The 25,353-nt window shown below is 43.6% G+C and overlaps 1 protein-coding gene across 8 annotated transcripts in view; it reads left to right on the forward strand.

Moving 5' to 3' along the window:
• Positions 1-25,353, forward strand: part of FMNL2 (formin like 2) — a 358,580-nt gene that overhangs the window by 236,927 nt on the left and 96,300 nt on the right. For all 8 annotated transcript variants that reach the window (XR_008847349.1, XM_056536955.1, XM_056536957.1 and 5 more), the window contains exon 7: positions 24,375-24,483. Coding sequence is in view for 7 of the 8 variants with exons in the window: in XM_056536955.1 (XP_056392930.1) it covers positions 24,375-24,483 (109 nt within the window). In the remaining variant the exon portion in view is untranslated. The remainder of the gene's footprint in view (positions 1-24,374; positions 24,484-25,353) is intronic.

A 25,353-nucleotide genomic window follows, 5' to 3' on the forward strand; every position in this document is an offset into this window, starting at 1 on the left:
ACGACTAAGGCCAGCACCTGGCCGAAACGTGTCACTTCCTCCCTGTTACCTGTTGCCTCGTTGATGTGAATAAAGCCGTATTTTCCTGAGCTGAGCTGGAGTCCCTCTCTTTCTTCGTGATTTATACGGGTGAGGTCCACACCCACTCCGTGCCCAGCATTCAGACCAGGGATTGAGCCGGGATATCTGCCTTCTGTTTGCTCATAAATAATAATATATTATAGATAGCAGCTTCTTCAGATTGGCTCTCCAAATGTCAATTACTGTGCCATAAAGCTGTTATTCAGTGTCCATTAAAGTGCAGTTGCAGTCATAGAAAAAATCCCAGTTCCTCACACTTATATCCTTTGCACTGTAACAATTATGTAACAGTTATGTATCAATTAGGTATCCCCCCCCCCCCCCCCCCACATCAAAGGATCGCCAGGGCAACAATGTTCCTCAATGTAGCAATCAGAAAGCAATATCAGGATACCGTACTTGCTCAGTTCAATAGCGCTAGTTAGAATAGTCAGTGCCGGCGATTGATTTAGACAATGCGCATAGTATAATAATGGAATTCTCTCACCAATCTAGATGCGGGATGTAGATGTTATAGTTACCGCTCAGTGCTTGCTGGCAGCGATGTATAGCAGCCGTCTGTGCCCGCTCTCCGGCCGTAGAGCGTATCGCTGGAGTCTCGTCCGACTCCCAATTCTGCGGAGCTTTCAGATGGCGGGCAATGTTCTCAGGGGCTGCAGCGCTTCCACAGGCAGGTGCTTCTGAGTGGCGTCCTCGTGGAGATCGCGCGCGTTCCTGGTCTCGGACAGCGCGTTCAGAGGGGGATTTAGCAAGTCTCTGTATGCGATTTCTATAGACTGCAAATAGTAGTAAGCATATATGTGGTCTTAAAAGTCTCTTAGGGGGGTCGCTGGACGCGTTTCAGCACCCACTAGGTGCTTTTTTCAGCAGCTTAAGTACCCCTTTAAAACTTTTTTTTTTTAAATCAAATGGTGCCAGAAAGTTAAACAGATTTGTAAATTACAAAGGAACACAAAAGCTGGTTCGGCACTGCAAGGGTCAGCAAGCCGGCCACGGGCTAGGAAAAAGCAGAGTCTGTATAGCCTGGAGTAACGGCGGTGCTCTGGTTCCAAACAAAGCAATTGAACTGTACAAGAATGAAGATCAGAAGAAAATATCGGCTGACTCACCGACAGGTACTCTTCACTCTGGTACTCTGGCCAGATGAAGCACGCTTGACGTGTGAAACAGACTCTGTAGCCGGATTTGTGTACCCCCCGTCCCGTCCCTCCCCACGTTCTACCATGTAATTGTGAGTATTTCAATAAAGAAGAAAGTCCTGAAGAGTACCTGTCGGTGAGTCAGACGTTTTTTTCTTCTGATCTTCATTCTTGTACAGATTTGTAAATTACTTCTATTAAAAATTCTTAATCCTTCCAGTACTTATTAGCGACTGTATACTACAGAGGAAATTCTTTTTTTGGTGGGGAGATTTCTTTTCTGTCACGACCACAGTGCTCTCTACTGACACCTCTGTCAATTTTAGGAACTGTCCAGAGCAGCATATGTTTGCTATGGGGATTTTCTCCTGCTCTGGACAGTTCCTGACATGGACAGAGGTGTCAGCAGAGAGCACTGTGCTCGTGGCAGAAAAGAAATCCCAGCCGCTAATAAGTACTGGAAGGATTAAGAATTTTTAATAGAAGTAATTTATAAATATGGTTAACTTTCTGGCATCAGTTAATAAAAAAAAAGTTTTCCACTGGAGTACCCCTTTAACACTACGTTTTGTCCATATAGGGACCGGATCTGGCTGGGGGATGGGAAAACCGGGTGCTCCCGTATCCCAGCTGGACCCGGCCCTGACCTCATTCATTTAAATGAGCCGACCGGGGTCAGATAATGTCTCCGGTTGGCTCATTTTTTCCCCGTATCCGGTTTTCTGTAAGGACTAAAAACCGTGGTATGCTGCGGTTTTCAGTCCGGCCAGAAAACCAGATACAGGGTAAAATGAGCCAAACGGAGACAATATCTGACTCTGGTCGCCTCAAATGAATGAGATGTGGTCTGGGTCCGGCTGGGATATGGGAGCGTCTGGTTTGCCCATCCCCCAGATGGAACTGGTCCCCGGGTGGACGAAACATAGTGTGAATGCAGCCTTAGAAGAAGAGAATGCCATCAAGATTGACGAAGACAACCATATATATCATGATCACTTCATTGAGAATATCCGAATATCCAAACTAAAGACATAATATTCTATAGGTACTTTATATGATTGTCTGAAGTGGATTATACCTAATGGGGCATAATAGTAGTAATAATAGTAATGATAATAAAATAATAATAGTTTCTTTAAAAATAAAAGCAAAACTGTCATTTGAACCTAGCAACGCTTCGAGAAGCACCAAGAACAAACGAGGATCCTTTGGGAATGGTTAACATAGTTTCTGATGTCACTTACATAGCAACACTATATAAATAGCTGCTTAAATAGGTTATCCAACAAAAACCATTTATCACCTAACTTCAGGATACGTATGAGTGTATTTAAAGAGACCCCCACTAGAACAGGCTTCCCAAGTCCCCACTGTATGTTTGCAGTCAGGAGGAGTTTCCACGATAAGGCAGTCAAGCATATGGCCCACTGCTCCATTTATTTCTATGGAGCTTATGGAAACTGCCAAGCTCTGTACTCTGTTTAGACTGTTTCCAGTCAAACCCATAGACCTAGAATAGTGTAGCAGAGTGCATGCTTGACCAGCGCTCCACTCAAACTCCTTCTGACTCTAAATGTGCAATGAGGAGGGATAAAGGGGCGACACCCCTATTATAATAATCATGGGGGGGACCCAACGGTAAGGGCCACCAATGGTCCTATATTTATCACACATTTGGACAGGGAAGAAATGTTTTTCACGGACTAACCCCTTTTAATATGAAAATGTAATAGTCTTTTGTCTACTAGTACTGCACGGTTTATCGCAAAAAAAAAAAAACAATATAATTGCGATATAAGCCATTCAGGATTACTGCGATTACCTGCTCGCAAAATCCTGTGGTGATGGGGTGGAGGAGGCTGGAACAGCATGGTGGTAACAGTTACATCAAACATACATGTGATATTGCTGCTCGGTTCCATAGAAGTAAATGGTGCCTATTCGTAATACCACACACAACCTGACGACAGGTGTGGCGCTGTTTTTGGGGAAAAAATAGCTCTTTTTTTCTATAAGTACAGCACCCCACTCAACTCTGCCGCCCTAGACACACACAGCCCTGACCAATGGGAACATTGACAACCTACAGTGGTGCAAAAAAGTATTTAGTCAGCCACCAATTGTGCAAGTTCTCCCACTTAAAAAGATGAGAGGCCTGTAATTTTCACCATAGGTATACCTCAACTATGAGAGACATCATGAGAAAAAAATCCATAAAATCCCATTGTCTGATTTTTAAAGAATTTATTAGCAAATTATGGTGGAAAATAAGTATTTGGTCACCTACAAACAAGCAAGATTTCTGTCTCTCACAGACCTGTAACTTCTTTAAGAGTCTCCTCTGTCCTCCACTCGTTACCTGTATTAATGGCTCCTGTTTGAACTTGTTATCAGTATAAAAGACACCTGTCCACAACCTCAAATAGTCACACTCCAAACTCCACTATGGCCAAGACCAAAGAGCTGTCGAAGGACACCAGAAACAAAATTGTAGACCTGCACTAGGCTAAGAAGACTTAATCTGCAATAGGCAAGCAGCTCGGTGTGAAGAAATCAACTGTGGGAGCAATTGTTAGAAAATGAAAGACATACAAGACCACTGATAATCTCCCTCAATCTGGGGCTCCCCACAAGATCTCACACTGTGGTGTCAAAATTATCACAAGAACAGTGAGCAAAAATCCTAGAACCACATGGGGGGACCTAGTGAATGACCTGCAGAGAGCTGGGACCAAAGTAACAAAGGCTACCATCAGTAACACACTACGCCGCCAGGGACTCAAATCGTGCAGTGCCAGACGTGTCCCCCTGCTTAAGCCAGTACATGTCTGGGCCTGTCTGAAGTTTACTAGAGAGCATTTGAATAATCCAGATAAGTATTGTGAGAATGTCATATGGTCAGATGAAACCAAAGCAGAACTTTTTGGTAAAAACTCAACTCGTCGTGTTTGGAGGAGAAAGAATTCTGAATTCCAAAGAACACTATACCTACTGTGAAGCATGGGGGTGGAAACATCATGCTTTGGGGTTGTTTTTCTGCAAAGGGACCAGAACAACTGATCTGTGTAAAGGAAAGAATGAATGGGGCCATGTATCGTGAGATTTTGAGTGAAAATCAAATCAGCAAGGGCATTGAATCAGTAAGGACATTGAATATGAAACGTGGCTGGGACTTTCAGCAGGACAATGATCAAACACACTGCCCGGGCAATGAAGGAGTGGCTTCATAAGAAGCATTTCAAGGTCCTGGAGTGGCCTAGCCCATCTCCAGATCTCAGTTGAGTGTGTGAAAACCTTGTGAAGACTTACAGAAATTGTTTGACCTCTGTCATTGCCAACAAAGGGTATATAACAAAGTATTGAGATGAACTTTTCTTATTGACCAAATACTTATTTTCCACCATAATTTGCAAATGCATTTTTATAAAATCAGACAATGTGATGTTATGGATTTTTTTCTCATTATGTCTCTCTTAGTTGAGGTATACCTATGGTGAAAATGACAGCCTCTGTCATCTTATTAAAGGGGTACTCCGCTGCCCTGTTTCCGGAGATCCGCTCCCCAGCATCCGGAAGTTTATTGTTCCGAACGATGTGTGCGGGCTTCCGTGTTCAGGGCCACCCCTCGTGATGTCACGCCCGCCCCCTCACGAGGGGGCGGGCGTGACATCACGAGGGACGGCCCTGAACATGGAAGCCCGCACACAGCGTTCGGAACAATAAACTTCCGGATGCTGGGGAGCGGAGCTCCGGAAGCAGGGCAGTGGAGTACCCCTTTAAGTGGGAGAACTTGCTGACTAAATACTTTTTTGCTCCACAGGTATATGCAATCACTGTAGATCAGTGTTTCCCAACTAGAGTGCCTCCAGCTGTAGCAAAACTACAACTCTCAGAACTTGCCGGGAGTTGTAGTTTTGCAACAGCTGGAGGTACACTGGTTGGGAAGCGCTGCTGTATAGTGTAATACGTTGGAGGTATAGAAGTGGTGTAAGGATTATATTTTTTTATAACTTTGCTATATTATACAGTATCTTCCCCTCCACCTTTACTATATGTGACTATAACATAAAATATTCTATATGGAAAAACTCCAAGGGGGAGATTTATCAGAACCCGTCCAGAGGAATAGTTGCGGAGTTGCCCATAGCAACCAATCAGATCGCTGCTTTCATTTTTCAGAGACCTTTTCAGAAAAAAGCGAAGCGAATTTCGTTCCCCGTGTAATTTACGGTGGAGGATGGATAGGGGACGGGCCCCACCTTGTATACCCCAGACTTATTAAAATGTTTAATTCATCAGTCTATTTCGGCTCTGATCTACTCCAGAAATGAAAAGTCATTTATCAGACGCAGCGATGGTTTCCCCTGGGTAATAAAGTTGGTTGAATTCCTTTTCCGGATAGATACGTTACATACGTATCACGGTGTTACTGTGGGGGAATAAACACTTTATTATTTGAGATGTTCAATTTTGGTATTTTTTCTTTTACAATATTTTTATCTATTTTCGGATGCTAATTTCTTTCTTTTTTTTTTTTGTAAGTAAAAGAAATCCAAAAATTTTTTGCACATTCATTGCTTAAAAAGCACCTATCATTTGTCAGAAAAAATAATGCTTCTATATGTTCCTCACTAGGTAATGCAGATGCTTTTAGTGTCTTTTTTATGTGTCTAGCTTCTGTATTTGGCTCACAAATCGCTCCGTTCTGCTGCTCACTCATTCTGACATCCACTGCTCAGGAAAGGGCATGTCCAAGGAAAACACTGCGTCCGCCCTCACTCACCGTGCATTCACTTCCTCCCTGATTCTGCTGTGCTGTTCTAGGTCTCTTCACCCAATCACTGCAGGCTGCTCTGTAACCCCCTCCTCTCTGTTTTCATGCGGCAGTCTGACAGGACAGGAGTGAGCACAGAGGAGTGGTAGTCCCGCCCTCACTTCCTATACTTTGTTCCAGCCTGTGCTCAATCTGGGACAAAGATGATGCTGTAGCCAGACAGGATTAAGTTCTAGATAGCATGGGGACCCTTAGTGGTCTTTTTTTTTATAAACCATGATTTCTATAAAAAGGAGATCCCATTTTTATGTAGTAAAGTAGAAAGATTAATGTTTTCCAAGATGTACAACATCTAAAAAGTTTTTAATTTAAACTGTGCCCATTTAAGTTATTTTTTTTTTACAAGACTTAGAGCTCCATTAGGGTGCTGAGGCAGGGTGGAAATAGAAAAAACCTATACTCACCTATCCCTGTCCCCGCTGATCATCCATGCTCCCATCCGTCTCTGTCCGATCCCCTTGATATTCCAAGATGAGCACCCAATCACTGGCTGAGATGGTACACCACTGTGACCAGTGATTGGCTGAGTCCTGCACTAAGCGCTGGTCTCGTAAACAGGAAAAAGAGAGAAGATCAGAGGACCAAATGGAGGTGAGTGGGAGCTGTGGGGGACCAGCGCTAGGTAAGTATAGTTTTTTTCCCCCATAATCTATTTACCCCTTTAAAGGTGTATTCACACACATTGGATCAGCTGCGGATTGAAGTTGTATATTCCGCTGTTGCTGAATTGAAGTTGTAAAGTCTATAATTGCAGATCCACAACTGCAGATTTTGCAAGACATATCTTTTGTATATTTAACTGCAATTTCAAATCCGCAGTGGATCCGGTGTGTGTGTGTGTGACTGCCCCCTAAGTGTGTGCTGGTATGAACTACCAGTAACTAATAAATGCTATCATAATTATAAGTGCAGCTCTGGATGTGACTACAGTATAATATGAAGAACCTTAAAGGGGTATTCCAGGCAAAACCTTTTTTATATATATATATATATATATATCAACTGGCTCTGGAAAGTTAAACAGATTTGAAATTACTTCTATTAAAAAATCTTAATCCTTCCAATAGTTATTAGCTTCTGAAGTTTTCTGTCTAACTGCTCAATGATGATGTCACGTCCTGGGAGCTGTGCATGATGGGAGAATATCCCCCATAGGAACTGCACAGCTCCCGGGACGTGAGTCATCAGAGAGCAGAAAATAACAACTCAACTTCAGAAGCTAATAACTATTGAAAGGATTAAGATTTTTTTTAATAGAAATAATTTACAAATCTGTTTAACTTTCCGGAGCCAGTTGATATATATAAAAAAAAGTTTTGGCCTGGAATACCCCTTTAAGATGAGTACAAATGGCTGAGACAAGGTTACTCCACATTAAATATGTCAGCAGTAAAGCTATTCTTTACCACGTCCCCTTGTAACTTGTTCAGTGACCTTCATAGACATAATATAGAGCTTTTATCTAGAATATGCCTTGTGGAACCGGAGAACATGCTGCAGAACTACCAGCCTCAGGGTAGATAGTCTGCAGCCTTGGTGTTCATACAGCAGTGAAGTAGTAATTCCAGCTATTCATCTGATCCCTATGAATGGTAGCGTTATTGCCGCTCGGTCCTCGCAGTCAGGAAATGTGTGTCATGCAGAGTCATTGGTGAGTGATCAGATTGGCATCGTACACTGTCGTAAACGTCATTAAAACGCTCTTTGTCTCAATGAGGGCGATAAGGCCGCCTGAGATTACAGTATATGTTGATACAGCGGCCATTACAGCTTATACAGGAATAAATGAGATTAAAATCTCTTTGTTCTTCTGACCTCTATTTGCAAAAGATTTTTCCTAGTAGCAATCTGTGAGAATGTATATCGTGCTTTACAGTAATTTACTGCAATCTAATGTATCTGTAAAGGGGAGATGAGCCAATGCAAATATATTACATTGCATCTACTATCATTTACGTTGTAACATAAATGTGAACAGAGCCTTATGGAACCTTAGTCATGGAAGCATGGAAACATTAAAGGACAACTGCAGCGCAATATACACTTATCCTCTATCTACAAGATAGGGGATAAGTGTTTGATCGCGGGGGGTCTGACTGCTGGGACCCCCCAAGATCTCCTGTACGGGGCCGCGGCTCTCCCGTGCAGGGGGCGTGCCTGCCGCAGCATGACTTTGTGTCCGGCACGCCTCCTCCATGCATCTCTATGGGAGAGGCGGGGAGGCAGTGTTCGTGCCTCTCCGGCTCCCCCATAGAACTGTATTGGGACGGGGAGAAGACGGGGCATCACCGTCAACTATGATCGCTAATGGCGGCGCCCCGTTAGGGAGATCTCGGGGGGTCCCAGCGGTCGGATCCCCCGCGATCAAACACTTATCCCCTATCTTGTAGAGAAGGGATAAGTGTATATTGTGCTGCAGTTGTCCTTTAATTGTATCAAAGTAAAGAAAGTATACAGAAGTAGTCCTACCTTATGTTACTCTGGGAACACCCCAAACCAACGATTGTTCTAGGGCTTTAGTCACATTTGCTTTATGACTGGTGTCAATAGTGGACCCTATTAACTAATAAAGGGTTCCAGTAGGCTATGTTTCCACTTTTTTTTTTTTTTGTGGCAGTTTTTGAGCCAAAGTCAGAAGTGGATCCATAAGGGAAGAGAGTTCTTCCTTTATACAGTGATCCCTCAACTAACAATGGCCTCAACATACAATAGTTTCAACATACAATGGTATTTTCTGGACCATTGTAACTTGAAACCAGACTCAACATACAATGTACGGACAGTCCAGATCCGCAAAATGTGTCACAACTGGAGGAACCGACCAATCAGAATGGGCATTTTACTGGTAAATCACCTGTATTACTGAAGTGCATGCACTGACTGGTGTCTACAGTACAGGGAGGAACTAACAAGTTCTGTACTACTCCTTAAAGGGGTTATCCAGGAAAAAACTTTTTTTTATATATATATTTTACAACTGGCTCCAGAAAGTTAAACAGATGTGTAAATTACTTCTATTAAAAAATCTTAATCCTTTCAGTACTTGTGAGCTTCTGAAGTTAAGGTTGTTCTTTTCTGTCTAAGGCCTCTCTGATGACACCTGTCTCGGGAAACACCCAGTTTAGAAGCAAATCCCCATAGCAAACCTCTTCTAAACTGGGCGATTCCCGAGACACGTGTCATCAGAGAGCACTTAGACAGAAAAGAACAACCTTAACTTCAGTAACTCATAAGTACTGAAAGGATAAAGATTTTTTAATAGAAGTAATTTACAAATCTGTTCAACTTTCTGGAGCCAGTTGATATATATAAAAACGTTTTTTCCTGGAATACCCCTTTAACCGTGCCAGGGTTGGCGGCTCCTTTGGACACCAGGTGGGGGCGGCTCCATTTGGGACACTGTGTGTACTGTATAGGACCTTGAAGAAGCTCCTGTCCTCTACATAAACCATTGTTTCCCAACCAGGGTGTCTCCAGCTGTTGCAAAACTACAACTCCCAGCATGCCCGGACAGCCAACGGCTGTCCGGGCATGCTGGGAGCTGTAGTTTTGCAATAGCTGGAGGCACCCTGGTTTGGAAACACTGACTTAGTGATTTATAGCTCCCAGCAGATCTTTCTTACTTTTATATGTAAGGATTTGCTTTATCTATATTAGTTATCTACTTATTTTTCTTTAATCCTCACTTTTTCCTATTTTTGGATGACATTTTGAGGCTTCAGAACCAATTACCAGGTTTCCGTAGAGTTCTGGTCTCAACATACAATGGTTTCAACATACAATGGTCGTCCTGGAACCAATTCATATTGTAACTTGAGGGACCACTGTATGTCCTATTCCTTTTGAATACACTTCTGGCTGTGGCTAAAAAAAAAAACTGCAGTGGCCGTATTCCAAAAACTGCCAGAAAAAAAAAAACAAGTGGAAACTTAGCCTAAGGGTTCAACTATAGTGTCGGTATGCAGATCTATACAAAAAAGCACAGCAAAGGTCATAGTAGTGCCGTAGGTTCTATAATGCCAAATAGGAAGAAAAGTGCAGATGTCCCTTTCAGGTGTATAAAAGACACAACAGCTTATAAGACTTTTCTAATATAATAACAGTGCATCCCCCGAGTGCTGGTCTCAGATCCTTGAGCCACAGAAAAAATGTGATGCAAGAAATAAATAAAAAAAAACCTTGGGTATCCTTTACTACTACATCTGAGGAAGGGTGTTTAACACCCAGAAACGTGTCAAGTATGTGGCTTACTATTACTATTGAATACTTCATTACAAGGCACAAGTACTGCACACGCCCCACACCTGTGATCCACTCGCCCATTATCCTGACCCTAGGCTGTTTAGGAATGCTACCTGCATTGTGTATGCTGCCGTGCTAGTTCCTGAATAAAGCTGCCATTTGGTTTCCTGGACCGGTGAGTGCATTATCTTTTCTTCTCTATGTCTTGACTTCTCGTCGAGATTCCTTTCCGCACCCCACACCGGGAACGGGGTCAGTAGCGGAGTAGTCCTAGCAGACTGTGATTTTTATGTTATCGAAGTGTTGCTGCCGCTCTTCGTTTTCTTTTGGTTGTTTTAGACTATATTTAGTACTGGCTTAAAGGGTACCTCTCATGAAATAAACTTTTGATATATTTTAGATTAATGAATGTTGAATAACTTTCCAATAGCATGTTAATGAAAAATATGCTTCTTTCTATTGTATTTTTCCCGATCAGTCCTGTCAGCAAGCATTTCTGACTCATGCTGGAGTCCTAAACACTCAGAGCTGCCAGCCTGCTTTGTTCACAGCCAAACAGGCTGTGAACAAAGCAGGCTGGCAGCTCTGAGTGTTCTCCTTTGTCAACAAAGCAGACTGGCAGCTCGTAGTGTTTAGGACTCCAGCATGAGTCTGAAATGCTTGCTGCCAGGACTGGTAGGGAGACCCCTAGTGGTCATTTCTTCAAAGTGGAAAATTAAATAGAAAGAAGTATATTTTTTAATAACAAGCAATTGTGAAGTTATTCTGCATACATTAATCTATAATATATCTAAAGTTTTTTTGATGAGAGGTACCCTTTCACCAGAAAAAGAGAAGCTTTTGTATGAATTGCTCCCTACCAGCAGGTCTGCTGTGCAGAACTTAAGCCAGCCCTGGCTGCCAGGAAATTTCTAATCCTGCTCAAGTTGTGTTTCAACTCGAATTAGCTCTGTGTCGGTCATGGTGAACCATGGCACCATGTAGAGTTAGTGTAAAGTGAATTTTAAGAACTGTGTCCAGTCCATGCTGAAGGGGGATTTATTGCTGCTCTATAAAAGATTATAATCAAGCCAGAAGAGAAGAAAGCTGTACAAGGACCTTCTCCTACAACTGGACTCTTTGTGTAGCCTCCAGCCGGAATCAGTGCCAAAATAGCCTAAAATAGGGAACAGGATTTCAATTATGAGTAAAGTGTTCTCCATATACACCACAGCGATCCTAGCTGTGAAGACCCTCCTCAGTAGCATTAACCTATTTGGACTGTGCATTCTAAAACAACACCTAAAGTGCTTCAAGTGTCACCACAAACTACTATAAATGCATCTAAGTGGATCCCACATCTCATACACTGAACCTGTGAGAACTTGTCATCACCCTGTGCTGTAAGGACAATGAGGGAGATTTATCAAAACCTGTGCAGAGGAGGAGTGGTGCAGTTGCCCATAGCAACCAATCAGATCGCTTCTTTCATTTTCCACAGGCCTCTTTAGAGGCCTGTGGAAAATGAAAGAAGCGATCTGATTGGTTGCTATGGGCAACTGCACCACTCTTCCTCTGCACGGGTTTTGATAAATCTCCCCCAATGTGTGTATGATAGTATGCACAGAGACATTTTCATGTAAAGTTCTGTTTCTTTTTCATGTTTACACCTGTGTGATGTGACATGGACTGAAATATACTTGGCTTGGACAGACTGGTCTTTACTAGACTTGACTTTGTATAGATTAGACTTGACTATACTTCGGGAGCTGACTATCCCTGCCTCGCGCTGCTTCACAGTATGAAATCCAAACCACAGCCGGACTGGGGATAAAAACCAGCCCCACAGCATTGTGTCATTGTGTGATACAATGGCCGCCGAGCGCAGGCGTATCACTTTACAGTAGGTGTAGGCAGCAGAGTTCCCCTACAATCGGTGTAGGCAGCAGAGTTCCCCCACAGTAGGTGTAGGCAGCTTCCTCAGCAGGACATTACACTTTGAGATATTACAGACCTGTCATGAAAGCTGCTGAGATGTTCCAGGTATGTCCTTGTCATCTCTGAGATGTTCCAGACCTGACATTGTTGTCTCTGAGATGTTCCAGACCTGTCATTGTTGTCTCTGAGATGTTCCAGACCTGACATTGTTGTCTCTGAGATGTTCCAGACCTTTCATTGATGCCTCTGAGATGTTCCAGACCTGTCATTGTCATCTCTGAGATGTTCCAGACCTGTCATTGTTTTCTCTGAGATGTTCCAGACCTGTCATGGTCATCTCTGAGATTTTCCAGACCTATCATTGTTGTCTCTGAGATGTTCCAGACCTGTCATTGTTGTCTCTGAGATGTTCCAGACCTGTCATTGTTGTCTCTGAGATGTTCCAGACCTGTCATTGTTGTCTCTGAGATGTTCCAGACCTGACATTGTTGTCTCTGAGATGTTCCAGACCTTTCATTGATGCCTCTGAGATGTTCCAGACCTGTCATTGTCATCTCTGAGATGTTCCAGACCTGTCATTGTTTTCTCTGAGATGTTCCAGACCTGTCATGGTCATCTCTGAGATTTTCCAGACCTATCATTGTTGTCTCTGAGATGTTCCAGACCTGTCATTGTTGTCTCTGAGATGTTCCAGACCTGTCATTGTTGTCTCTGAGATGTTCCAGACCTGTCATTGATGCCTCTGAGATGTTCCAGACCTGTCATTGATGCCTCTGAGATGTTCCAGACCTGTCATTGATGCCTCTGAGACATTCCAGACCTGTCATTGATGCCTCTGAGACATTCCAGACCTTTCATTGATGCCTCTGAGACGTTCCAGACGTGTCATTGATGCCTCTGAGACGTTCCAGACCTGTCATTGATGCCTCTGAGATGTTCCAGACCTGTCATTTATTAAAGTTGTATATAGATGTGACAGCAGACATCTGGGCATGGTAGGACACAAGATATTAACCTCTATTACATGTTGCCACTCGTTATATAGGGTAAAACTGACAGGTTCCCTTTTAAACTCAATAGGTCCCCCAGCATCACGCCATGGTATATATTGGCAAACTTTTTTAGACTGGTCATTAAAGTATAGTTGGGACATGGGGCCAAACATGATGTCAATGGTCCCTTAGCCATGAGAATTTTCATACAATGGCTCATACATTTTGGGGTGATATTTTGCAAATGGCACATCCAAAACTGTATCCTCTATTACAATGGAGAAGTCTGATATTTCCTAACCAAAAATAGACAGAAGCAGAAGTCATTTTTTGCAGTATTGTGGAAACTTCTCCAACCACACATCCTTGCTAGTTATAGAGACGGCTGTCTCGGCCATATACCGATTTACCAACAAAACAAGAAGTCATTAGTCTCAGTTCCGCCGGGTTTGGTATTGTGCAGGAAATGTTGAGGTCATCTGAGCCACCATTACTAAAAAAAAAGTGTCTTTTTAGCTATTTGTTATAGTCGTAGTAGACGCTGTGACTGTCAGGTTGCATCCCTGGATCTGCTCGTAATGAAGCCTTGTGTTTTCTGTAATGAGCAGTCACAGGAGGACACGGGGATGCACGGCCAGTAAGGTTGGGATGAAGTCATGTGGCCGCGAGCAATATTTGCTGCAAGTGCCTGGATATTCTGCACAGTAGTCGATGGGCTGCAAGTCCTAATTTAACCCAAGAAAACACTTTATTTTCCTGAGCAGCTACTGATGAGCCCCAGCAACCCAGCTTTACGTACAGCGTAATTAGCCTTTAAAATATTGAGATAAATTTCATTAGATAATAATTACAGTGTATAAATATATCTATAGATAAATAAATAAATAGATAGATAGATAGAATATAAATATAAAAGATTGTAACCCATTATTGTAGCATCAGGCTTTTTTTTTGTTGTGTTTGTAGAAATAATGGGAAAGATTTTTCAAAGTATATACAGTGGTCCCTCAACATACGATGGTAATCCGTTCCAAATGGACCATCGTTTGTTGAAACCATCGCATGTTGAGGGATCCGTGCAATGTAAAGTATAGGACAGTGGTCTACAACCTGCGGACCTCCAGATATTGCTAAACTACAACACCCAGCATGCCCGGACAGCCGTTGGCTGTCCGGGCATGCAGGGTGTTGTAGTTTTTCAACATCTGGAGGTTCGCAGGTTGTAGACCACTGTTAGACGAAGTTGTACTCACCTGTCCCCGCCGCTCCGGACCGTCACCGCTTGTCACCGCTGCTTTGGATGTCGCCTTCCATCGCTGTCGCCGTGTCCCCGACGCTCTAGCAAGGCCTCTGCTTCCCCGGCATCCGCGCTCTCCGTCACCGCCATCACGTCGCTACGCACGCCACTCCTATTGGATGACGGGACGGCGTGCGCAGCGACGTGATGAAGAAGATGGAGAGCGCTGACAATGCAGGGGATCCCGAAGAGGACGCTCCGGAGCCCCGAGGACAGGTAAGCGGTCAGCGGACCACACAGGGCACCGTAAACGTCTATCCGGTGGCAACTGAAGCAGTCTGCGCTGCCAGATAGCCGTTTATGCGATGGCCCCGACATACAAAAGCATCGTATGTTGATGCTGCCTCCGAGAGGCCATCGCATGTTGAAATTATCGTATGTCGGGGCCATCGTAGATCGGGTGGTCACTGTAGACTGTTTTTTCCCGTCTAAAATTGTCGCACAGAAAGTCGCAGACTAAATACATGCTGCTTTTTTGCGACTTCTTCTTTAGAGGATTTTAAGTTCATGATGCTTTGTAGGCTATTTTAGATGGAAAAATGCGATTTTTCGGCTAAAATTTGCATCGGGGGCGAAAATACGCTGAAATGTCAGACGATGCTGAAGCAGGTTTAAATGCAGTCTAAACCGTAGATCCCGAACTCCATGCGCAGAATTTATCAAGAGCCGTGGGACTTTTGATAAATTAGGCCATAGATTAGGTCTTTTGACAATAGACCGGCCCAACGCTCTGTAGTTTGGTCTATATTGATGCGGGAAATAGAGAGGTTTGATTAATACCCCCCAATGTGTCCATTTTTTCTCATCTACGGTTGGAATTTGATATTCCTGTCCTGCACTGATGCCTGTTTTTTCATAGACTTTAATACATATATATGGTTATATATATATATATATATATATATATATATATATATTCACTGGGGTTGTCTGAATCTGTTTGGCAATCAGGGCTCTGGTACATATGGTACATATAGAAACATATAGATACATAATACTTAAAGGGGTAGTCCAGTGGTGAAAAACTTATCCCCTATCCTAAGGATAGGGGATAAGTTTGAGATCGCGGGGGGTCCGACTGCTGGGGCCCCCTGCGATCTCTCTGTATGGGGCCCCGGCTCTCCGCGGGTGTCGACCCCCGCACGAGGCGGCGGCCGACACGCCCCCTCAATACATCTCAATGGCAGAGCCGGAGATTGCCGCTTCGGCTCTGCCATAGAGTTGTATTGAGGGGGCGTGTCGGCCGCCGCTTCGTGCGGAGGTCGACACGCCCCCTTCCCGCGGGCTGTCGGGGCTCCGTACAGGAGATCGCGGGGGGCCCCAGGGGTCGGACCCCCCGCGATCTGCAACTTATCCCCTATCCTTAGGATAGGGGATAAATTGTTCACCACTGGGTCACCACTGGACTACTCCTTTAACGATAGGGAGCTCAGGAGCATACTGCATACTGTTGGTTGAACTCTATAACAGGACAGAATTAAAGGGGTACTTCGCTGCTCAGCGTTTGGAACAAACTGTTCCAAACGATGGAGCTCGTGACGTCATAGCCCCGCCCCATCATGACGTCACTTCCCGCCCCCTCAATGCGTGACGGCTGTTTGTTCCAAACGCTGAGCGGCGGAGTACCCCTTTAAAGGTGTTATCCATGTTTTAGTATTTTAACACCTGAACGCCCTGCACCCGCTCACACTGTATGAAGCATACTCAGGAGCTGAGCACACGTCATACTCGGTGGGTCCCGGTTCCAGCCAGCACCAGAGCTAATGCCGGACATTACCGATTGGGTTGATCTTCAGCATTAACCTTTTAGATGGCGCAATCAAAGTTGATTGCAGCATCCAAAACAGTGAAGATCTATTGTTGGTTAGCTCAGAAAGCTGATTATGAACACCACATCAAAATTGTGGGATCCCGATCAGCTGAAAGGACGAGCGGAGGTCTCATACTTTGCTCCGTCCCATCTGATCGATGATCTTTCACTGCAGGCAGCCTGTACAGGTGGAGCGCAGATAACACTGATCAATGCTGTGCTATGGCACAACATTGTTCAATGTATGCAATGAAAGGGTTGAATGTAATAGACCCCTATAGGAACTAAAAATTTATGAAATAAAAAAAAAATGTAAATAAGCCCCTTCCCTAATAAAAGTTCCAATCAGCCCCTTTTACAATTTTTTTTAAATAAAATATGTCTGTGCCCATGTCTCCCCATGCATAAGCTGAAGATCACACGGACTTGAAACTTTGGACTTGTGCTTTAAAGGGGTACTCCACTGGTCAGCATTCGGAACATTTAGTTCCGAACACTGTGTTGTCGGTCACGCCCCTCGTGCCGTCGGGACATGCCCCCTCAATGTAAGTCTTTGGGAGGGGGATGGTGGCTGCCACACCTCCTCCCATAGACTTACATTAATGGGCATGGCCTGACAGCACAAGTGACGTGGCCGACCCCGCAGCGCGTGCGCACATAGCATCCGAAACAGTGGAGTACCCCTTTAAAGTCCTTGGGGCCTGTGTATGTACCTGGGTGTATACGTCGGCATCCTATTTTGATAGGATACTGATGTATCCGTGCTACGTGTTGGTGACGGGATGTGAAAACAGACTAATGCGTTATCTTCTCTTATTAGTGATAAGAACAGTAATAATATGATTAGTAATAGTCTAAATAATTTTGTAATTGAAATAATTTGTATGTAATAGATGATAAATGACTTATAGCGGGATTGTTTTAGCAATAGTCTGGAGCCTGTACCCACATAATTCATTGATAACCTGATTTATAGAAAGTAGCCAGAGGTAATTTTATGGGGAAAAAACATTCCACTTATCAATTCTTAAAGGGGAACTCCAGTGGAAACAAGTGGAAAATAAATGTTTTCAAATCAACTGGTGCCAGAAAGTTAAGCAGATTTGTAAATTACTTCTATTTCAAAATCTTAATCACCAGTACTTATCAGCTGCTGTATACTACAGAGAAAATTGTGCAGTTATTTCCCGTCTGACAACAGTGCTCTCTGCTGACACCTCTGTCTATGTCAGGAACCTGTCCAATAGGAGCAAATCCCCATAGCAAACCTCTCCTGCTCTGGACAGTTCCTGACATGGACAGAGGTGTCAGCAGAGAGCACTGTGGTCAGACTGGGAAAAAAAATCAAAAAGAAAAGAACTTCCTCTGGAACATACAGCAGCTGATAAGTACTGGAAGGATTTAGATTTTTAAATAGAGGTAATTTACAAATCTACATAACTTTTTGGCACCAGTTTAATAAAAAATAAAAAATTCCACTGGAGTAGCCCTTTAAAGGGGTACTCCGGTGAAAACATTTTTTCTTTTAAATCAACTGGTGGCAGAAAGTTAAACATATTTGTAAATTACTTCTGTTAAAAAATCTTAATCCTTCCTGTACTTATTAGCTGCTGAATACTACAGAGGAAATTCTTTTCTTTTTGGAATGCTCTCTGATGACATCACGAGCACAGTTCTCTCTGCTGACGCTATTATAATAATAATAACACTTTATTTATTGTTGTCCTTAGTGGGATTTGAACCCAAGTCCCCAGCACTGCAAGGCAGCAGTGCTAACCACTGAGCCACCATGCTGCCCTTAGCATACATTTGCTCTGCACGGTGCACTGTGCTCGTGATGTCATCAGTGTTCCAAAAAGAAAGGAATTCGCTCTGTAGCATTCAGCAGCTAATAAGTACTGGAAGGATTAAGATTTTTTTAATAGAATTAATTTACAAATGTGTTTACCTTTCTGCCACCAGTTGATTTAAAAGAAAAAAGGTTTTCACCGGAGTACCCCTTTAAGGCAAACAAACCTGCAGCCTAAAAGTGCTCAGGGATAAGTGTCAGTGTGAATTAGAAGTGAAATGTTTTCAGTAATGACATGGCTTATTTAGCATTATAACACTTAGGTTATTTCCGGTGTCTTGACAGACAGTAACCACAGGCCGCCTGCTGATACTTCTCTGGACAACCATTACGGCAGCAAAACATAGTCAGCCGTCATTGATGCTACATGTATGAGTAATGTATGTTCTCACTGACAACACTTTAAATTCTTCCTTTAAAAGCAGATGTAAGTTATTATGTATTGAGTGGTGGTGTAATGATATACAGTGACCCCCCCCCCCCCCCCGACCTACGATGGCCCCGACATACGATCATTTCAACATGTGATGGCCTCTCAGAGGCAGCATCAACATACGATGCTTTTGTATGTCGGGGCCATCGCATAAATGGCTATCCGGCAGCGTAGACTGCTTCAGCTGCCCCCGGATAGCAGTTTACGGTGCCCCGTGTGGTCCGCTGACGATCACTTACCTGTCCTCGGGGCTCCGGCGCGTCCTCTTCGGGATCCCCTACATCGTCGGCGCTCTCCGTCGTCGTCATCACGTCGCTGCGCACGCCGTCCCGTCATCCAATAGGAGCGGCGTGCGTAGCGACGTGATGACGGCGAAGGAGAGCGAGGATGCTGGGGAAGCAGAGGCCTTGCCGGAGGGTCAGGGACACCCCGGGGACGCGGCGACAACGATGGACGGCGACATCCAAGGCAGCGGTGACGAGCGGTGACGGTCCGGAGCGGCGGGGACAGGTGAGTACAACTTCGTCTAACAGTGGTCTACAACCTGCAGACCAACGGCTGTCCGGGCATGCTGGGTGTTGTAGTTTTGCAACATCTGGAGGTCCGCAGGTTGTAGACCACTGCCCTGTACTTTACATTGCACGGATCCCTCAACATGCGATGGTTTCAACAAACGATGGTCCGTTTGGAACGGATTACCATCGTATGTTGAGGGACCACTGTAATGGGGCCTGGATTGTTCGGAAAGTGTAACCTACAACTGCAGGAGAAAGGCCTTAGACATAAAAAATACATTAATACGTTCTCACTGCCGGCTGTCTCTGGGAGTGTGAAATCCGTTATTTTAGGATCAAGAAAAGCCGGAGAAAAAATAGTGCTTGCACCGTCGTTTTCTCCATTTTTTCTCTCCAAAAATAACGGCTGCTATTAAATACAATGGGGTCCATCGGGACCCGTTATTTGCCGGTATGCTCTGGCAAAATTATGGCCGGCAAAATGCAAAAAAAATATAAAAAGAGGGAGTTTGACGGCCGAATTTGCCGGAGTACACCGGCAGTGTGAAAGGGGCCTAATACTGTTCATTTTGTAATAATAGTAAATAATAAAAATGATAAATACGGTAATAATAAATAAAATAAAAAATAATAAAATATTGGATCTGTTATATTCAACTTTTATATTTACCTAAAACTGTACAGCAGTAAAAAAAAAAAAAAAAAAAAACAACAGGTTTACTAAGAGATGATTCCAAGGGGGCGGGATGTGCGGATTTGTGAAGTTGTCCTCCGCCCCCGCAGACCCTGCCCTGGGCATGAAACTCTGTATCCATCTTGCCTGAAGTATTGCTTTAAAGTGTATCTGCTGTGGTGAGCTGGGTGAGGCAATGATGTAACAGGGTCTGGTGGTATTAACCCTTACTTGTCGTGATGCCAGGGTGAGGTTTGCTTAGTATTGAAGGTCCTGCCACCAACCGGTCCACAAACGGCAGGGATAGTAAATGGAATGTCCACAGCAGGATTTGTGGGATAACTGGAAATTTTTACTTGAACTTTTATGCAACAGTCTTTACAATGGAACAGTTTCTCTCGAGGTAACCGGGATGCAGGTTCCTCACAGGCTTTGCTGGAATTTGTAGTGATGAGCTTTATGCAGGCCACTGTGCTACTAATTATAAGATTTTAGTAGAATAGTAGTAACACAGGATTTGTAGGTTGAGCTTTATAACTCACGGTTTTAGTGGCTGCTGGTCCTTTAGGCTTTGGCCTAGTTGCAATTGTGCCTGAATTGCTATGGCTGAAGTGTACAGGATGATGAGCAGGAACCAAGAGAAGAGCCAAGAGAGGGAATTTGGTGACTACAAACCCTTATATACTAAGGAGGCTGGACTGAGCTCATTGGCCAGCAAACCTGTAGGTCCTGAACCCAGTGAACTCTGGGTACATCACATGACCCAGGAAGGTCCTTAAACATCCGTACATTCACAACTGTAGATCACATGACCTGGGAAGGTCCTATACATTTATTTTACTTATACATTAAATAATATACAGGGTGGGCCATTTATATAGATACACCTTAATAAAATGGGAATGGTTGGTGACATTAACTTCCTGTTTGTGGCACATTAGTATATGTGAGGGGGGAAACTTTTCAAGATGGGTGGTGATCATGGCGGCCATTTTGAAGTCGGCCATTTTGAATCCAACTTTAGTTTTTTCAATAGGAAGAGGGTCATGTGACACATCAAACTTATTGGGAATTTCACAAGAAAATCAATGATGTGCTTGGTTTTAACATAACTTTATTCTTTCATGAGTTATTTACAAGTTTCTGACCACTTATTCAATGTGCTGCCCATTGTGTTGGATTGTCAATGCAACCCTCTTCTCCCACTCTTCACACACTGATAGCAACACTGCAGGAGAAATGCTAGCACAGGCTTCCAGTATCCGTATACACTGCTATATACTACTATATACACCGCAGGAGAAATGCTAGCACAGGCTTCCAGTATCCGTATACACTGCTATATACTACTATATACACCGCAGGAGAAATGCTAGCACAGGCTTCCAGTATCCGTATGCACTGCTATATACTACTATATACACCGCAGGAGAAATGCTAGCACAGGCTTCCAGTATCCGTATACACTGCTATATACTACTATATACACCGCAGGAGAAATGCTAGCACAGGCTTCCAGTATCCGTTTACACTGCTATATACTACTATATACACCGCAGGAGAAATGCCAGCACAGGCTTCCAGTATCTGTATACACAGCTATATACTACTATATACCCCGCAGGAGAAATGCTAGCACAGGCTTCCAGTATCCATATAAACTGCTATATACTACTATATACACTGCAGGAGAAATGCTAGCACAGGCTTCCAGTATCCGTATACACTGCTATATACTACTATATACACCGCAGGAGAAATGCTAGCACAGGCTTCCAGTATCTGTATACACTGCTATATACTACTATATACACTGCAGGAGAAATGCTAGCACAGGCTTCCAGTATCCGTATACACTGCTATATACTACTATATACACCGCAGGAGAAATGCTAGCACAGGCTTCCAGTATCCGTATACACTGCTATATACTACTATATACACCGCAGGAGAAATGCTAGCACAGGCTTCCAGTATCTGTATACACTGCTATATACTACTATATACACTGCAGGAGAAATGCTAGCACAGGCTTCCAGTATCCGTAGTTTCAGGTGCCGCAGAATGGGCAAAACAAAAAGTGGAACAGGACCCTCAGTTTACGCAGAAGATTTTGTTCAGTGATGAGGAAACTTTTATGTGAATGGTGAAGTTAACAAACAAAACCACCACTATTGGTCTGACACTAACCCACATTGGATAGATCCCTCCAAGACTGTTGGAACACAAAAATGTATGGTATGGTGTGGTATATGGGGTACAAAGATAGTGGGGCCATTCTTCATCAATGGAAACCTCAAGGCCACTGGATATGTGAAATTGCTACATGATGATGCGTTTCCCTCTTTATGCACTGAAGCTGCACGTTCCCTGAGTTTTTCCAGCAAGATGGTGACCACCACATTATGGGTGTCAGGTCCGAGCATTCCTAGATGAACAATTTCCTGGAAAGTGGATTGGTCGTCGTGGGCCAGTTGAATGGCCCCCAAGGTCTCCCGATCTGACCCCCTTAGACTTTTATCTTTGGGGTCATCTGAAGGCAATTGTCTATGCTGTGAAGATACGAGATGTGCAGCACCTGAAACTACGGATACTGGAAGCCTGTGCTAGCATTTCTCCTGCGGTGTATATAGTAGTATATAGCAGTGTATACGGATACTGGAGGCCTGTGCTAGCATTTCTCCTGCGGTGTATATAGTAGTATATAGCAGTGTATACGGATACTGGAAGCCTGTGCTAGCATTTCTCCTGCGGTGTATATAGTAGTATATAGCAGTGTATACGGATACTGGAAGCCTGTGCTAGCATTTCTCCTGCGGTGTATATAGTAGTATATAGCAGTGTATACGGATACTGGAAGCCTGTGCTAGCATTTCTCCTGCGGTGTATATAGTAGTATATAGCAGTGTATACGGATTCTGGAAGCCTGTGCTAGCATTTCTCCTGCGGTGTATATAGTAGTATATAGCAGTGTATACGGATACTGGAAGCCTGTGCTAGCATTTCTCCTGCGGTGTATATAGTAGTATATAGCAGTGTATACGGATACTGGAAGCCTGTGCTAGCATTTCTCCTGCGGTGTATACAGTAGTATATAGCAGTGTATACGGATACTGGAAGCCTGTGCTAGCATTTCTCCTGCGGTGTATATAGTAGTATATAGCAGTATATAGAGAAGAGGGTTGCATTGACAATCCAACACAGCACATTGAACACATTTTATAAGTGGTCAGAAACTTGTAAATAACTCATGAAAGAATAAAGTTACGTTAAAACCAAGCACATCATTGTTTTTCTTGTGAAATTCCCAATAAGTTTGATGTGTCACATGACCCTCTTCCTATTGAATAAACTAAAGTTGGATTCAAAATGGCCGCCATGGTCACCACCCATCTTGAAAAGTTTCCCCCCTCACATATACTAATGTGCCACAAACAGGAAGTTAATATCACCAACCATTCCCATTTTATTAAGGTGTCTCCATATAAATGGCCCACCCTGTACATATAAACACAATTATATGAGATGACCAAGGGGCAAGCCCTGCAGAAGAGCCCTGTGGAGATGGAGGAGCTCTAGCTCAGGGGACTTAACACAAGGGACAGGACAATGTCCTGTACCGGGACGCCACATTGCCATTATAGAATCTTTTCACATGTCCTAGGGATAAGTTTTTATCAGTCAGGGTCTAAGTGTGCAGCTGCCGCGCACTTCTCTCCTCTCTGTGTTTATGTGACCAGGACAGTCCCATAGACTTACATTATGAATCTGTCTTGGTCAGGTGACACAGACCCGGGAGAAAAATTCTAGGCCCACACTATGGAATTTTCCATTTGGAATTCAGGAAAATCCACCATTAAAAGAAGGATTTCTCATCCTTTAGGCGGAATGTGCGGTAAAGACATAGGCGTCTATGGGTACGGCAATGTCTGCAGGGTCCTAGCACCGACTGGAACAGTCGGCCCCGGCCACACTAGGACAAATCCGGATGGAAATTCCTTAGTGTAAACCTGTAGAGGAAAGAGAAAAGACGGAGGCGCTCCTTGTGGAGTAAAATCACTATAATGTAGGGGGAGGGTAGGGGGAAGAATCACCGCTCACCCGACATAGTTGTGTAGCCCATACACAACAATGGTGATCGCGTAGGAAATGATCCGGGTCTGCAGCCTTCCTGATATGAGACAATGGTGAACAGGGCGGGCTTCTAGTTCAGGAATTCATCGGCGCTGGCCGGGAGAAGGACATCAGACAGGTAGGATACCTTGACAGAGGATTTTATTGTGGATAATGCAACGCGTTTCACCACTCATGCGTGGCTTCATCAGGCAAACCTAACCTAACACTTGTAAACCCAACCTAACACTTCTCCTTTCTCATTCCGCTGATCGGTCAGGGTCTGAACACTCCGACCCAGACCAATAAAAACCTTTCATATGTCTCTTTGACATATTAAAAGTTTATTTATAACGACAGGTACTTTTCCACTATGAAATATAAAAAATGCATTATAAATGTTACCCAGATTTGGCATTAATCAGATAAATTGCGCTACGGATAATGATCATTGACTATTGCATACATTTGTCTTTCAGGTATAATACTTTGCCCAGTAGACGGACGCTAAAAAATTCAAGATTAGTCTGTAAAAAGGACGACGTCCATGTCTGCGTCATGTGTCTGCGGGCGATCATGAATTACCAGGTACGTCACTTATTGCAGCAAAATGGCATATATGTGCTGAAACATTAAAGGGGTATTCCGGGCAAAAACTTTTATATATATATATATATATATATATATATATATATCAACTGGCTCCAGAAAGTTAAACAGATTTGTAAATTACTTCTATTAAAAAATCTTAATCCTTTCAGTACGTATGAGCTTGTGAAGTTAAGGTTGTTCTTTTCTGTCTAAGTGCTCTCTGATGACACGTGTCTCGGGAAACGCCCAGTTTAGAAGATGTTTTCTATGGGGATTTGCTTCTAAACTGGGCGTTTCCCGAGACAGGTGTCATCAGAGAGGACTTAGACAGAAAAGAACAACCTTAATTTCACAAGCTCATAAGTACTGAAAGGATTAAGATTTTTTAATAGAAGTAATTTACAAATCTGTAAATTCTGGAGCCAGTTGATATATATATAAATTTTTTTTTGCCTGGAATACCCCTTTAAGTCGTGTTCACATGTAGTGGAATATTTCTCTCTAGATTTGCATAAGAAAGATCCTGTAGAGGAGTGGTCTCCAAACTGTGGACCTCCAGATGTTGCAAAACTACAACTCCCAGCAAGCCCGGACAGCCGTTGGCTGTCCGGGCTTGCTGGGAGTTGTAGTTTTGCAACATCTGGAGGTCCACAGTTTGGAGACCTCTGCCACAGAGGGATCAAAACGTAGCTGTGCCTATGAGGGAATAAAGACTACGGCCCAATGGTATCAATCTATCTGTATCCAAAACACCCAATTAGTGTTTTAGTGCTCAGTTTTCATATTTAAAGGGGTACTCCGCCACAAAAACATCTTATCCCCTATCCAAAAGATATCTTCTTCTCCGCTGCGGCACGGAGGGAACTC

This window comes from Hyla sarda, chromosome 8 (genome assembly GCF_029499605.1).
Source record: "Hyla sarda isolate aHylSar1 chromosome 8, aHylSar1.hap1, whole genome shotgun sequence".
NCBI lineage: Eukaryota > Metazoa > Chordata > Amphibia > Anura > Hylidae > Hyla > Hyla sarda.